This window comes from Alosa pseudoharengus, unplaced genomic scaffold (assembly GCF_046254945.1).
Source record: "Alosa pseudoharengus isolate Yale_2024_CS ecotype anadromous, Long Island Sound unplaced genomic scaffold, YU_APseudo_1.1 YU_APseudo_1.1_scf_2, whole genome shotgun sequence".
Taxonomy (NCBI): domain Eukaryota; kingdom Metazoa; phylum Chordata; class Actinopteri; order Clupeiformes; family Clupeidae; genus Alosa; species Alosa pseudoharengus.
Window position 1 is genome coordinate 27,581,264 of NW_027468663.1, and position 16,607 is coordinate 27,597,870.

The 16,607-nt window shown below is 40.3% G+C and overlaps 1 protein-coding gene across 1 annotated transcript; it reads left to right on the forward strand.

Annotated features, from left to right (window-relative positions):
- Positions 1-6,691: 6,691 nt before the first annotated feature.
- On the forward strand, positions 6,692-16,592 carry LOC143134192 (anoctamin-8-like). The gene is made up of 17 exons (XM_076294371.1): positions 6,692-6,903; positions 9,430-9,540; positions 9,721-9,853; positions 9,969-10,107; positions 10,206-10,302; positions 10,649-10,765; positions 10,869-10,996; positions 11,097-11,258; positions 11,371-11,523; positions 11,822-11,948; positions 12,530-12,585; positions 12,690-12,764; positions 13,441-14,121; positions 14,302-14,496; positions 14,695-14,826; positions 14,967-15,077; positions 15,438-16,592. Exons 1-17 carry the CDS (start codon positions 6,885-6,887, stop codon positions 16,059-16,061), a joined length of 3,060 nt encoding a protein of 1,019 aa, XP_076150486.1. The 5' UTR covers positions 6,692-6,884; the 3' UTR covers positions 16,062-16,592.
- The last annotated feature ends 15 nt before the right edge of the window (positions 16,593-16,607 follow it).

The following is a 16,607-nucleotide window of genomic DNA, read 5'->3' on the forward strand; positions in this document are numbered from 1 at the left end:
AAATATTAATGATCCTAGTCAAACATCCCATGAACAGCAGCATCTGGAGTTTCTTGAAGTAGTCTCAAACTGTACGTGGACACATTTCCTTTCAGGGCCAAAATGCCCAACCACAATGCCCGATCTGTCTATTCTGTTAAAATGACAGGGCAACTACTTCACAGAATCCCCCTTTGCCCAACTAAGGACAGCAATAGTACTACAAGGAACAATAGTACTCATATATGAACCAGGAAAGTTCATAGTTGCGGTTGTCTGACAAGTGTCAACTGGAGTAGTGACTGATAGTGAAACTGGTTAGAAAAATTGTTGTCAACACTACTTAGGCAATTATTATACTACTGTGCCCCAGAATACAAGAATAAACTAAAAAAAGTGTTCATTGTACTTATGCGCCGAGCATAGTACAGAGTTGAGATTCTCACTCCTGCAGTGAGAGTTGTGAGCATGGAACACGAAGTTCAGTGAAGAAATTAACTTTTAGATTTGACCACTGCTCAGTTTCGAGATATTTCAGTGTCTTGGTGATAAGTTTGGACATATTTTAGCCTACGTTGCTGATTTACAAGCAGAGAAGATATTTTGTTTCTGTTTTGACAAAAGAAGAGCTTCTGTAAGTTTACTTTAATTACATTAATGAACAAGACTTTGAATGCTTATAAAAACCATAGACTAATCTTTATTCGAGTAAGAGACTATTTGCACTTGTCCTTATTCTGTGCATTACCTTACCATTTTTCCTTTGGAGTCAAAGGGTGATTCTGTATTATTATAATAATTACATTCATACACTTACCTGCTACCCATACACTTACCTGCTTATTCATACACATTCATACACTTACCTGCTGCTTGTACATTCATATTCCCATACATTAATTTTTGGGTATTGCATACATTTGTATTTATGCACACATTCACCTCAGCATTTATTCATATTTCCACAGACCCTTTGCGATGATATAGAAACTATACTAATGGATCATTTAACACATAACACACAAAAACACATAAATGCCATTAAGACGTTTCTAATATTAGAAATGCATGCATTTGCATTGGGACAAGGTATCATCCTATCAGGGCTATCATAGCAAAACACACACACACACACACACTTATTTTCAAAGCAGTTACATTCTCTGCTCATTTTGTACACACAGACACAACCTCGGGTTGTTCTCATCCTGCTTTGAACATGGTTGTGGTTATGGTATGGTTATGGTATTCTCACACACTATGCAGAAGGTTGTGGTGCTCAACCTGTGTTTGACTCTTCAGCTCAATAAGGTGTTCCTGTATTTCTAAAGAGAGAAACTGTAAGTTGCATTGCAGACAAATTGATCCGATGTAAACATACCCTAAATAGTGCAAGTAACTCAAGTCTTTATATTGTATGCTATTTGTGGAGTTATTTATTTGGAAAGTGAAATCTGCATTTTCCTCTCAAGTTAAACTTGTAGGCTACTTCTCTTTACTAACCCTGCTGGAAAAAAAACAGCCTGGCCATCATAAGATGGTTTGCTGGTTGACCAGCTTGTTTGACCCCCCTGATGGTTGACCAGCTGAAGGTATGTTTTCGCAAGAGTTTTTCTGCATGCTATAGGTTTACCCAGCTTACGATGGTAATTTAGCTGGTTTTGCTTGTCGTGCCACTGCCAGTGTTGCCAGATTGGGTTGAGTGATTTCCGGCCAATCACGCTCAAAAACCCACCCTCATCAGCAAAAAAACGCCCCAACGACGATTTTGTCATAGAGATCCATTCAACTAAATTTTTTATTTGCCCGCCTAAAGCTTATTTTCCCCCGTCCGACAAAGTCAAAAGAAGCCCAATTGGGCCCAATCTGGCAACACTGGCCACTGCAAGCTGGTCATTTTAGCTGGCATTGCTGGTCTTACATTTCTGGTTTAACTGGCCATGCTAGCTTATATTGGTCATTCTCAAACCAGCATGACCATCGACCTTACACCAACAATGTCAAGCTTGGCAGGCTGGTCACCAACCACCAGCTGTATCCCACATGACAGGTTGGTCACACCAGTATAACCAACTTCCTCAGATGGTCACGCCAGCATGTCCACCTGGTGGACCAACCAGCTACACCAGCAAATGTAACAGAGGTTATAATTCGTCCGCCGCTCACGGCCCTCGAACCCGCCACCTCGACACACACCGGCATGGGAGTCGAACGCTCTAACCACTGAGCTAAAAGGCCAGGCTTCCAACTCAGCGGTTAGAAGCGTTTTTAAGGTTAGGAGTGTGAGGATTTACAAGGGGCAACTAGCATGCTAGCTCAGTTCGGCTCCGTTACACTAAGACCTGCAAGAGTTGGAAGAAAACCAGCTAAAACCAGTTAAAACCAGCAACCATGTGCCATGTTAAAATGTCCATTTAAATTAGCCTAAGGTTCTGTGTTTTAAATCTGAAATAAGGAGGAATGTGAGGAGGCTGCTATTAACTGTAAAGAATGCATCTGCAATTGAAACTATCTGCAGCCTATGACGCAAATAGCCTGATGTTGGGTCTGTGCAGAGAATGTCTAATAAGGGGAAAACTTCCGGTTTCTGAGCTGGTTGCAGTTCCTTCTGTGGTTCCACATGAGGGCGCTCGTCCATGAGTGCAGAATGCATGGAGGTCTATGGAGCTGTACCCCTCAAAATCCACTTTTCTCAGGATATAATTTTTTTTCAAGTAATTTGAATATTGTATTCGAAAGGGGAGGCAAAGAAAATACACTTGGTTGAGTATTATATTTTTTAAAGTCACTTAATTGTTTTAAAAAGCCTTTCAAACATGTCAATGACGTTATTCATTAGCACAATGCTAGCGTGTTATGGGCAACAACGACCCAACCTGTAAGAAATCAAAAGGACATAAGTACTCGTTCATTCAACTTTTGACCTATAACCCATGTTGAAGTTATACAAACTACAATCAAATCTGAGATTTGTCAACGACAATCAGGTGAAAGAGACAAATTTAGCTGTCTAGCTCCATTGACTCCCATTCATTCTGCACTCATGGCGACCGCCCCCAGTGGAACTCTGGTGGAACTGCAACCAACATTTGGTACAATGGGACTTAATACGGAGTGGCCAGGCTCTCCGTAGATGGGCTCTGGGGCCTCATTTATAAAGCGTTCTTACGCACAGATTTGATCTTAGACCGTGCGTACGCTCAAATCCATGCCAACGCTCAGATTTATAAAAACCGTCTTTGACGTGGAAAAGTGCTTATCTCCACGTCAGGTTCAAACTTGACGTACGACCATTTCCTTGTGGTAATGCCGGGGTACTGCAAGTAATCTGAGGTCTAAGTGCATGCATTTTCAAAATTCCAAGACCAACGATGTCTTTCTTTGCCCTATGCATGATCAATATCAGAAGATTTTTAAAGACGTTTTTGGACGCAGCTTAATGTTTCATGGTTTGGCATAAAACTGCTAATGAGAACTATAGCACGTAAGAAAGTGAACAAACGTATAGCTTACTTATTTCATAATATCTATAAAAAAAACACCAAGACCTACGATAGAATGATTGAAACATTCTTACAGGTGATCTAGTATATTTAGTGTTCCCACCAATCTAGTATTGACCATAAATGTCCAATTGCCCTCGTTTAGGAGAGGAAAAGTACATTTGTGCCAGGGATGTAATGGTAAAATTAGAGGTGGGTGAACTATGAATTCTGCAATTTTGGTGAGGTGGACTGCGCCATGCGGTATCGGATTTTTAAAAAAGGCATTTGAACATGTTTGATAATGGTGGAGGTTATTATGTAGTATTGGGAATAGGCCTATAGGATAGTATTGGATAATACAGTTTTGAATGTTAAAAGTGAATAAACTCTTTTGAGAGGTGAATAAACTCTAATAAGAGGTGGGTAGGCCTAAACTCTATTTCTGAAATGTCAGAGGTAGATAAACTGCGTTTACTCGCGTTTAGCCTCCACTACATCCTAATTTGCGCTCATAGGCCTATTCCCAGCTTCGTAACAGAAAGGAAACATTTGAATGTAAGCTATACAATGTAGGCTATAGATATTTTATATCATATATAGCCTACACAACAAAGAAACAGAAGTTATCCTCTGAAAGCAGGGCATCTTCATATTTAGTGTTGCGTCGGATTTGCGTAAAGAGGTGCAGAGCACGCACCTGTTTGCTTTTTTTGACTGGCAGTGTCCAAGATCATATGACAATACGTGAGTTGAATAATGTAGGCTAAAATATAAAGGTAGGCCTAAAGCAAACAATAAAGAACAATGTTTAAGCCATTGGACATTATTAAAAGAAAACGATAGCAAAGATGTGCAGAATGAATGAATATGACCTAGGCTACTTTTTCAGCAAAAACATAGCCTATCCTAAAAGAAACGTTAAGCCTACATGACAAAACGCTTATAATTTAGTCCTCTGTTTTGTAGACTAAATCAGCATATTACCCAGGGTCATGTTGGAAACGTACAGTAGACTACTGTACCATAACGTACATGATTGCTGTAGGCCTAGAGGTCTTTCCTTAGGCCTACCCTTTTTTTTCTACAAAAAATAGGCCTAAAAAGTAGGCCTAAACATACTAAATGTTGCTTATTCACATTACTGCAAGCAAAAGGAATGAAAGCGATTTCATTAAAACATATGCTAATGATATTGATGAGGGGGTGTTTACAAGGCGGAGACCTAAAACCATCCGGCTGCGCACAAGTTGACGTTCATTTGTGATTTATAATGGGCACATCTGGAAGGGTGGCGTACGCACGTTTTTTTGTGCGTACGTTCGTTTTCTCTGAATCACACGTACGATCATTTCAGAAATGATCTAAGATCAAATGAAAGATGGTTTCTACGCAACCCTTTTATAAATGAGGCCCCTGGTCTGTGGATGACTCTAAGCAGTGCGTTGCTTAAAGACAAGATTTGCTCTGGGGGGCCCCCTATGGTTGAGAAGCGCAATAATAAACAAACAAAATATTTTGCAACAAAGTAGCCTATGAACATAGAGGAAATGCACCGACAGCTTAGCCTGACAAGCCAGACCCACATCAAGATGTAGGGTCTGGGAACTACCCATTGGCAGTGCTCAATCTGATGGGCGGGAAACGGTTGTCTTTCAAATTTCCTCTGCACGCAATAGGATAGCGCTACAACTCATGAGTCCTATGCATTTTCCCACCAGCAGAGCTAGTTGGCTAGTTGATCAAACTTTTGCCAATTTAAAAAAAGCTTAACTTGAGTCGCGTTTCAAGGACCGCTGTTTGCCAGCAGCAACATCCATCTTCTTTGTTTACAAGTAGCAGGAAATTCACGTAACTGTCGCCGACTCTATACACGATGTGATTGGCCTGATAGAAGTTTCATTTTTCCAGCTCGCAAGCCAACGAGTTGCTAGACTAACCTGGCTGCATATTACATTTGCTGCCGCTAGGGTGCGTCTAGATTTTTAGGCTACAGACAGCTGTCTTTAGAAAAAAATCTCTGAATTCCTGTAGCACAGCAGCTCTTTTATAGCCTGACGAGCCAGACCCACATTAAAATGTAGGGTCTAGGCACTCACCGTTGGCAGTGCTCAGTCCGAGGGGCGGGATAATCGGTTGTCTTTCAAATTCCCTCTGCACGCAATAGGACAGCCCTATGAATCCCATGCGTTTTTCCACCAGCAGAGCTAGCAGGGAATTCAAGCCAAACCGTTGCAACTCTGCCATCAATCATTATGTTAAGCCTGCCTAACGTCTCTATACACGATGTGATTGGCCCTATCGAAGTTTAATTTTTCCAGCTCGCAAGCCAACGGAGAGTTGCTAGCCCTGTAGGGTGCGTCTAGATTTCTAGGCTAGCTGTTTTACGTTTTGATTTCGCAATGGTCAGTAATCCGCACAGAAAATGGCAGAAGAGCTGTTTGTCATGTTATGAGGTTATGTAACAAATACAACAAACATATTTAAATTTCAGTGATTGTAATTGCATTAGTCTACTTGATTAAAAAAGATATATGCTCATAAAAGTAGTGGAGTTAGGCCTACACTGACCATGACATCCCAAAAGGGCAAAATTAGAAGAAAGCATAGCAAACGTGCAAATGTTGCACGCCCATGTTTTTAAATAGGCTAGTAATATTTTCAAAAACTTAGCTATAATTTGCTGAAGTTGTCAGAAACATGTCATGTCATGTCATGACATGCCCCCCCCCATTTCAGTGTAAGAGCATCCAATCAGCCTGTCCAAGTCAGAAGGATCTCAATGACGTAACCATACTGCAAGCAGTGGGGAGCATAGACATAATAGACATTATGTCTATGCTGGGGAGCCCCTTGATAGCAATGGTAACTGAGATGACTTTGCTATTCGAGAATAAAACTGAAAACTGAAGCATCATTGGCACTGACAGTCAAAGGACACATTTTCTGTGCCATATGCAGGGTGTGTTGAGGGGACACAGTGTCTCAATTTTATAATGAATTCAAGCCTTATCAGAAATTAGTGCCATAATTAATTTGATCGTAGATTTTTTATCTAAGATTGGATTAGGTTTGTTTTGACCCCCCCGCGTGCATTGCGAGGCTGCATCATATTTCAGATGTGTGGACTGAGAATAACCATTCATGTGCGTATTAGGCTGCTGGAACTGAATGACCCTACGGTTTTCTAAATTATGAGATCACACAGTCGTTGAATGACATTAATTTAAGAAGGACACAGTGCTACATGCAGAAAAGGGATGTGGCACAATGTATATTGCCATCGCGGATCATGTCGTGACAGTTCAAACGTCCTGGGTTCGTATGTTGTTAAACAGAGAGCATCACTGCAGCCCACGATGGAGAATGGTGGTTAGGCTACAATATTGCAGCCCGTTGAATGAGTGATGCAAAACGCCGGAAATGTCTTCGGAGGTCCTGAGTGAGTATTTATGTTGACACCTGTGCTTGATTAATTTCTACCTATTTCTTACATTATGTCAGGTGATTCTTTAAGTCCCAAGCGGGAACTAACCAACTTGTTTATTACGTCCCTCATAACACTAGGCTATATCACCCTGTAAACTGTAGCTGGCATGAACCTCGTCTTTCTGCCAAGAGAGGGAGGATATTCTTCATATAGCGTTGAAATGTACTTAAGTGTTGCCATTTTCAAAGACGTTAAGTAGGCTAACCTGAAACGCATAATCAAGCAATAATCGAGTCGTGCTCACAAAAGGCTAACCCGTGTCCTTCAGAAATAAAAACGTTGCAATAACTAGACGTTGTAGCCTGTTTTGGATAATTAATTGAGAAACCTTGTCTCAAAAGCCTAAATTATGTTACTGTTGGAGTCGTTTGCTGGGGTTATAGCCTACCATAAATTCAAAGGGGTTACGTTTCGATAGGACAGAACATGTTGCATTATTTCCACAATTGTTTTTAAGTTGTCTGTAGCCCATCTTTTGCTTTATTTGTATGCACACAGCAGGATATATGGCAACATATGGCAACATATATCCTGCTGAGAGATGCATACCTCACAGAAACCGCCTAGTAGTCTGCAGGTCTTAAACATTTAAGAGCAGACAGTATTGTGTATAATGCTATAATTTTGAGTGATTAAGCCTGATTTAGTGCTTGGAGTGTAGTTGAAGCTGAAAGGAAATCCATCATAACATATGTCTCTGACCTAGATTTGAATATCCATATCAGATGCTTTATCTTTCATAAGTCTTGTGCTGGACAACTTTCTGATCCCAGATGATGAGATGAGATGAGATGAGAGTAACTCTGCATTCACAGGCCTAGTTTCAGTTGCCCATAAACAACTGAGTCAAAATGTGTAATAATAATACATGTTGTAATAGCCATTATGGTTGACAGACAGGTAATCAGTTCTGTGTGATGAAATGGTCATTCAGTGGATCATAAAATGTGACATGACATTACAGTCATCTAAAACAAATGAAAGCGATACAATTGTTTGTACATTTACAAAAAATATCTTATGCTGCTTTTCAAAAACTGCTTGGTAGGTAGTACCCATAAACCACATTTCTCACTGTAGGCAGTTTTGCGATACGTGGCAAAAACAAAGCACTTTTGGCTATCTGCAAATGTCAAAGATGCACATTGCATATAGTAAGCAGCACTTTCACATTAAAAAGTACAAATATCAGATCAGCAAGGCAAACACAAATCCCCACTTCACGTCCATAGCCTGTTGATATTTTTGCAATGTTGACTGAAGTAATTCACACTAATGCAATGTGCAATGTAAATGAACTTCATTGTGTAAACTGAGTGAAAACAACTTAACATAATCCGTTGCTGACCCATACTTATCACAGGCAACTCAAAAGGCAACTCAGAAGCACTTACAGACTTTAATCTCACTACTTTCAATTATAATTCTCACAAAGTCCATGTGATATGCAGAGTTGTAGAAAACTGTCTGTGTTTTGCAATTGAAACCATTTGACCATGATATAAGCATGAGACAAACAATTAAAACAAGATTTGTACAAAAACACAACTCAGTGTTAGTTAATCTAACTGATGTAGCTATCCAACAAACAGACGGGCCATTAGCATGCCTGACATGCCATGTATGAGGAATTGATTGGATTTTAAAACACAGGGCGTGTAATCAAGTTCCAAAAAAAAAGGCAACCAGAGCTTCTGAGCTGGATGTGGATTCTCTTTGACAAGCCTGTGCAGTCATGCGATACAATAGATCAAATCCTGGAAAATCAGGAGAAGCATTCCATTTCGACAACACATGAAATGTCGGAGGGATTGTGATGGTTCACTAAACCAATTCTAAGGGACATAACTAATTCTAACGGCAACCAATGGCCGCATCACATTCCTTACATTTACATTACACCCATGATTTAATGAACATTTGTTTTGTAAAGTTATGTGGTATCATGTTCTGAATTTTACTCATTGAGTGTCACTATGACATCTATCATCTATCATCTAATTCTTTTCTTCTGAATGCTTCATTATAATTTTTAGTTTTGCCTGCTTCCTTGATATCATTTCATTTGATGTTGACCTAATTAGATGAACAGTTCAAATGGTTTCCTGTGGTTGTCCTATATGCAAACGTTTCACTAGTGATTGTAGGACAAAAGCCCACAGTTTCCTTCCTGGGGTTTCCATTGTAATATTTCATGTGTGAGATTGAATCTAGATAATCTAATGCATTATTAACTCTTAATCAGTATAAAAGAAGATTAAATTAAGAAATGGGTAGTGTCATGAAACTTTTCAGACTATGCCACATGGCCTTCACAGATAAAGTCACATTGTAGCAACTTAATTGAGATGTGTTTAATTGTAAGATATAAGTGCCACTTGTCTAAAGCCTACGCCTTATATCATGTAGATATAATGAATCTAGTTTAGCGTTTCCCTCCATTGACACGTATCTCTCTTCTCTGGCTATCTGCTCAAGATAAGTGGTTTGGGAGGCGCCTCTCCCAGGCCAGGCAGTACATCATGTACCACAAATCCAGACTGAAGCCTGTGCCCACCGAAGACTGTGACATTGTCATGACCTTCCCAGGTGCTGTAAATAAGTCAAGACATAAATATTAAGACATGCCTCTAATAGCAAACAAAATTATCGGAATGATCCATGACCGAATGCAAAATTATGTATTTGTATATACCGGTATACTCTACATATTCTACAGATGTGTCAGTCAAATATAACTACTGTGTTTTGCTTTTGCTCTAAATATAGACAACATAGATGACCATACTTTGTTATGGCTTCTCAACCAAATCAGGCTGGGCATTCCACAAATTATCGTACACATAAGATACCATAAACACATCCGGGGGTTTGCTTTCTTCATCACCACCACTTTTGAGAAGTAAGTTGCAGTAAACTATTATTTTGTAAAATATTATGCTAAAGATAGTTCCTAACTTAGATTATCCCTACAAGTTGAATTTAAATGTGTGCTTGTTATTAATGATTTCTTACAGCTTGTTAAGAGGTGCAGAGCAAATAGGAATGTACAAGCAGGTCAAGTCTGAATATGGAGGTGGAATACGCCGATTTTCATGTGAGGAAGACACTATATATGAACACATAGAGAGTGAGCTATGTTTCTTCACATCACAGGTGAGTTTATTTGACTAAATTATGCTGTAGATTATGTGACTCATCCTCATGTGAGGTATAATGTCTGTTTACAATATTTGTGTGGGGTATTTTGTCAGGAACGCCAGACTATCATTAAATATTGGCTGGACAACCTCCGTGCCAGACAAGGGGATGTCCTTCACAGCATTCACTTCCTGGAGGGCCAGCCAATTAGTATGTAACATGTGGACACAGTTCTCATATTAAACATATTTCTTGTTAATATGCAATCCGGTATAGACCCTTTCAACAATAAAAACAAAAACAATGATTGAACGTTCTATTTTGTTCCCAATCAACTTCCTCTGCATTAAGATAACATATGGAATGTTAAAAAGGAAGTCTTGTGGGGGCAACTATGATGCTGATAATGGAACTCTCTTGAAAGGGTCTATAATATTTAGCATCATATATTACATAGCAGCATACTAAGATTTCATTATTATATTTTAAAGGAATATCCAGCAATGTCCAGAATAAACAAATCTGGTATCAAAGTATCGTGTTTTACTTGTTTCAGTACCAGAGCTGAAAACAAGGGGTGTAATCCTCCAGATGTTTCCTCTTCATGATCAGCGGATTCTTAGCCAGCTTATTACCTCCTGGGTTCAGGCTGTCTGTGAGAGACAACCCCTTGGTGAGTACCAGTTCCTGTTCCTGCTCATCTCTGTCATCAGCTGATGAATGCATTCGCTCTTCATGTGTCATTATAATTTGGCACACTTTCCTTCCATATCCAGATGATATCTGTGGGTATTTTGGGGTTAAGATTGCCATGTACTTTGCGTGGTTGGGTTTCTACACCAACTCCATGCTCTATCCTGCGGTCATTGGCCTACTGCTGTGGATGCTCTCGGAAACAGATCAGGTGAGGCATGCACACTTAGGTCGACGTTTTAAGTATTGTTCTTTCCATGTAAGCTTGTACCCTACTGATGACATGTGCACACACAACTTCCTGTACTCAGAAAAGCCAAGACATCTGCTGTGTTGTCTTTGCCCTCTTCAATGTCATATGGGCCACACTCTTCCTGGAACGGTGGAAAAGAAGAGAGGCAGAGCTGGCGTTTAAGTGGGGAACTCTTGACACGCCGGCAGAGTCGATCGAGGAGCCCCGGCCACAGTTCCGAGTAAGACCAGCCACACCCATCCAGTTGCCATACATGACCTTGCTGATCTTTTTTTACTCACTTATTTGAAAAGCTCAATTTTAGACCATTAAGTACTGTTTCCTCCCAACAGGGTGTGAAGCGCAACAGCCCTGTGACGGGCTGTGAGGAGCTTTACTACCCTCCCTGGAAGAGAAACGTGTTCAGGTGGCTGGTCAGCCTCCCTGTGTGTCTCCTCTGTCTGTGCTTTGTGTTCTTGGCCATGTTCATCTGCCTCGAGCTTCAGGTAAGAGGAGCAGACAGACTCCGCTGCTCTGGAGCTCCAGACAAGACTGTGAATCATTATGTTGATGGATGCACACGGCAAAGAGGAATATAATGAGATATCTTTGCTCTTCTGTTTGGAAGTGTCTAATTTCAGTGCGTTCAGTGCTTGTAATAATTTGAATTCCGTTTGGTCTAATGCAGACAGAATGTTTGGTACTGTTTTGGTTGACCCCAAAGTTGGCTGCTAGCATGACAATGGCAAAGGCATGGTTAAGCCATGGTAAATATTTTACTCCTCTAAGCGTCTGTATTTCCAGGAGCTTGTGATGGAAATGAAAGAGCTTCCCAGCCTCACTAGATTTCTTCCTAAAGTCATTCTTGCTGTAACAGTATCCACGTGTGATGAGGTGTACAAGAAGATAGCCCTTTGGCTCAATGACATGGGTAAGATGACAACCATTAAAAAATGACTTATAATGCAGGGCTCTCAAGTCTTACGCATTGAACATGAGACACACAATTGACGGATCCCACACAACCTCACGCCACACATGCCCTTTCTCACCCTAACGTCTTTGCATTCCCCGATGCAATGTTATACTTTGATTATTAATTAAGTTGAACTGATGATGAAATCCATCCATTTTGTACAGTCTGCAGGTTAAACATGCACATAGGCTACGATATGCGTAGCGTTTCAAGATGGCACAATGCTCTTCATCAAAAGGAGCGCACAAGTTCGAATTCACACATGGCATGGAATAAAGACTCAACTAATTTTAGCTACTAAGGCACACCTTGCTTTCCGCCTGATGTAATGACATCTTAATTCACACAGCCTGTTTAAATCACAGCCATCAGAAACTGTCTGAAACAACCTAAATAAAGCTACAACTCGGAAGGAGGGGATATTAACCTACTGTACTCTTAAATTGATTTTATTAATGACCATTATATGCATAGACAAGAAATGGGTCTTATGAAACAGTAAAAAAAATCATTAACGTTTTCTTGTTTCCTGCCAGAAAATTACAAACTGCAGAGTGCCTATGACAACAATCTCATTATGAAATTGGTCTTTGTAAGTTAAGTCGATGTAACACTTCTGTATATATTTTAATCTAATTCCTTATAATGTTTCTTATCATTTTTATATAGCTGTCTCAACTTATTGTTTCTCTTTAGTTTCAGTTCATAAACTCATACCTCAGCCTGTTCTACATTGGGTTCTACCTCAAAGATATGGAACGACTGAAGGAGGTAAGACAATTAGATAATAAAAACAAAGTAGCTAACTAGCTAATGCGCTAAGCTGAAAATCCGGTTGGGTAGCCTATCTCAGGTTTTTTTAACAGTAGCCTATGATGTCCACACAAAATTTAATTTCTGTTTATAAAAACATAGCAAAGTGTTTTCCCCTAGTTTGTGGGTAACCTATGGCTATATCAATTCCCCTTGTGAGTTAAATGTTTTCATGCATGTCTGGATAATGGGTGAGGAATGTTCAGGAGACAAACGACGGACTATGCATGCATGTTTGAGGCATAGTGCAGGCCCTATTCTCTGACTGAAGGTGTGCAGAAATTGTGCATTTACTTAACAATATTTAATACATTTCCCATGGACGACACCCCTGGACCCCCTCTAACTTTTAGCCTAAGTCTTGAATGTTTTCAACTCTTGGTTACATGCCTGGTGTGGGCTAAGTATGTATTTGTGCTGTTCTGCTGCAATTAATATGATGTCACTGGACATACAGTAGATCTCTCAGCACCCCCAACTCTAAATGACTTCCAGCGTCCCTGCTAGGAATTACATTGTAAGATATAGTACAGTACAGGATATGTAAAGTTATGTGTGTACAAAATAGAATTTCCAAATGGATGCTTTTAAAAAAAAAAAGTATATATATTTTTAAACTCATTCTTTTATGCAGATGTTGGCCACCCTCTTAATTATCCGTCAGTTCCTGCAAAACATTAAGGAGGTGCTACAACCCTATCTGTATGAACACCAACAATTGCGTGAATTCACCTTAAGGACTGTGTGGGAGGTCTTGCAGACCTCTATTTACAAATATGGACGTGTAGCTTTAGGTAAGGCATGGATGACTAGCGAAGCTCTGGACAAAAAGGAGAAGTCCGAGGCCTCTGGGAAGCCTGAGAAGAAGGGAAGGAAACGTCTACTGGCTGGATACAGAAACACTCAGGCTGAAGAAGGAGACGAAGAGAACACCCTCAAACAGAGGAAAGTCAGCTTCACCGAGAAGGTGAAATACAAAGGCAGTGTGTCTGGCACGAAGACTGGACGCAGCCTCCTAGACGATGACAGTCCCACTCTGGTGGAGGAAGGAGCTGACTGTGCCACCGTTTTTGAGATCTCTGACAATGATTCTGACACGGACTCTGGGGAGGCCAGCAAGGATCCCCCTGGTAATGTTCACCCTCTGCCGTTGTCATCTGGGTCAAAAACCAACGTCTCTCTCCCCCCAAGACAAAAAGCAACTGCCGAGTCAGAAACAGAAAGCAAGAAAGCATCCTGGATGGAACCACCAGATGAAAAAGAATCTCCCACTCTGACCCAGCCTGAGATTGAGAGCTGCATGCTGACATATGAGGTATGTTTATAATGAATAGTTATGTCAGTTTATGTATAGAGCACATTTAAAAACAACACTAGAAAAAATGTGCTTTTTTCTTAAAAATAAGGAAGCCCAATAGCTCTACCAGCTGATGGATGTTTGAAATAGAGTTATGTGACCTGTTGTGACTTCTGTGAGTTGCTGTGCTTTATGTAGCAGGGCACCCTTCAAGATTACCAGGAGATGTTCATCCAGTTTGGATATGTTGTCCTCTTTTCCTCGGCATTTCCCTTGGCAGCCATGTGTGCTCTCATCAACAACATCATTGAGATCCGTAGTGATGCTCTGAAACTGTGCACGGGTCTGCAGAGGCCATTCAGCCAGAGAGTGGAAAATATTGGACAATGGCAGGTTAGAAGCTCTGCACTAATATGCCCATGTGATATAACAGCGATATACCTGGTGCTTACAAGTGTTCAGTATTTCACCAACACGTGTACTAATGTGATAAGTACAGATACATTTGAAAAAAAACACTGGAATGATATATTGTCTCTGACAGGAGGAATTCCTTGTTCGTATTCCTTGTTTGTGTCTCTTTCTGAGCAGACAGCCATGGAGGCAATGGGTCTAATTGCCATTATAGTGAACTGCTACCTGATTGGCCAGTGTGGTCAGATCCAGAGGCTATTCCCTTGGTTGAGCCCTGAAATGACCATCGTCTCCATCGTAATTCTGGAGGTAAAGACCAATATTTAAACAACTTTACAGAAAGCACGAAGATGATTTGTATGTTAAATTTAGTATTTTTATGATTGTCAGATCATATGGCATGTATGTATATATATATATAAGATCTCAGAGGATTCCATTTTTTGCAGCACTTTGCCATTCTTCTTAAGTATGTCATCCATATGGCCATACCGGATATTCCTGGCTGGGTTGCAGATGAGATGGCCAAACTCGAATACAAGCGCCGGGAGGCTTTGAAGGTGCATTAATAATAAGATTCACATAACTGAACCACAAAAATGCTAGGACCACAAAATGTTAGACTTTTGTTAACTTGGATGAAAAACCTTAGAGACAGCACAATACATAATCATCTGTGGAAAGAAAGCAGCAGTAAATCAAACCTATTCTAACATAAATAGAAATGATGAGATGTATAAAAGTGTTAAATTAATGCCAGTGATCTTTATGAAAGCTGATTACCATTCTAAATTATTCTCAGACAAAATGAGATATTTCACATGTTGCATGCTGGCTTTACTGTCAGGTAAAGGGGCTCTTTGTAATAGCTTTTTAGGACTCATTATGCAGCTGTTTATGTTTGTGTTGGTCCCTTTCAGCGACATGAGCGACAGGCTCAGCAGCAGTACCAGCTTCAGCTGAGGAAGAAGAGAGAGGAAGAGGAGCTGAGATTGGCTGAGCAACAAGCCCGGCAGGAATGGGACCAAGAAAGGGCTGAGACCCCAGAATCCCCCGTAGGCGAAGAGGCCCAGCATGACAGAGGGCTGGTAGTAGGAAAGCCTGGAGGGGACAAACCTAAGAGACCCAGTTCACTGTTGACCAGTAATAATGTGCTGAAGCTGAAGCAGATGATTCCCTTGCAGGGGAAGTTCACAACCCTCTCTTCTCCCACAGGTGGCGAACCCAAACTTCCAGGGTTCCTCAACTTCAAATTCCTCAAATCCCCTGAGATGAAGAAAGACCCAGCAGCAGCCATCTCTGCAGCTGCGTCTTCAAATCAGGAAAAATCACAGTCTCCCAGCAAGTCCTTTAACCCGGGGAAACTTTTCCATTTTACCAAGTCGGACGGGACAGATCAGCATTTTAAAGCAGCGGACAGCACTAAGACCACCAGTGGACAACAATCACACCACCAGAACACAACACCAGAGCAGCTGACCTCCCAGGAGGACGATGGTGAAGAGTCCACAGATTCAGATGCAAGTCCTTTTAAAAAACTGTGACAAGTCCTCATATAGCTATGTATGTTTAGCAGCAATATGCACACAGCGGCAGCACAGACGTGCCAACTGGTACATTAGAATGTTAGCTTGCTTAAACAAGGCATGACGAATTAAAATGTAAATCTATAAATGTATGTCTAATTGCATGGCACAAAACTGTTAAAATATGCACAGAACATTGCAGTTTCAGTGTTTATCACCAAGACATTTTGAATTTCACTTCTTTATGTGAAGTTTTTTGTGCCAATTATTGAATATATTCCATGAAATCTCTATACTGTAAATTTTATTTGAAAAATATAGTTTAAAGACATTCTATTTTTCACTGATATTTTTTCCAATATACTTTCTTTTTACAATGACCAAAATAAAAAGAAAATACAAACTGTCCTGATTTTATTATTAATTATGACTACCCCATGGTCAGGACACAATAAAAAGGTTTTTTTGTTGTGGTTGTGAAATATTGATAAATTGAATGCTATGATTAGCAGTAAAAACAAGACAACTGATAGATAAATAAACCCTGTTCAATCCATGTTGATA

Excerpts from the sequence above, each read along its gene's own strand:
- LOC143134192 (XM_076294371.1), top strand. Across the intron at positions 10,108-10,205 it reads TATGTTTCTTCACATCACAG|GAACGCCAGACTATCATTAA; the intron begins GTGAGTTTATTT and ends GTATTTTGTCAG. Across the intron at positions 12,586-12,689 it reads TCATTATGAAATTGGTCTTT|TTTCAGTTCATAAACTCATA; the intron begins GTAAGTTAAGTC and ends GTTTCTCTTTAG.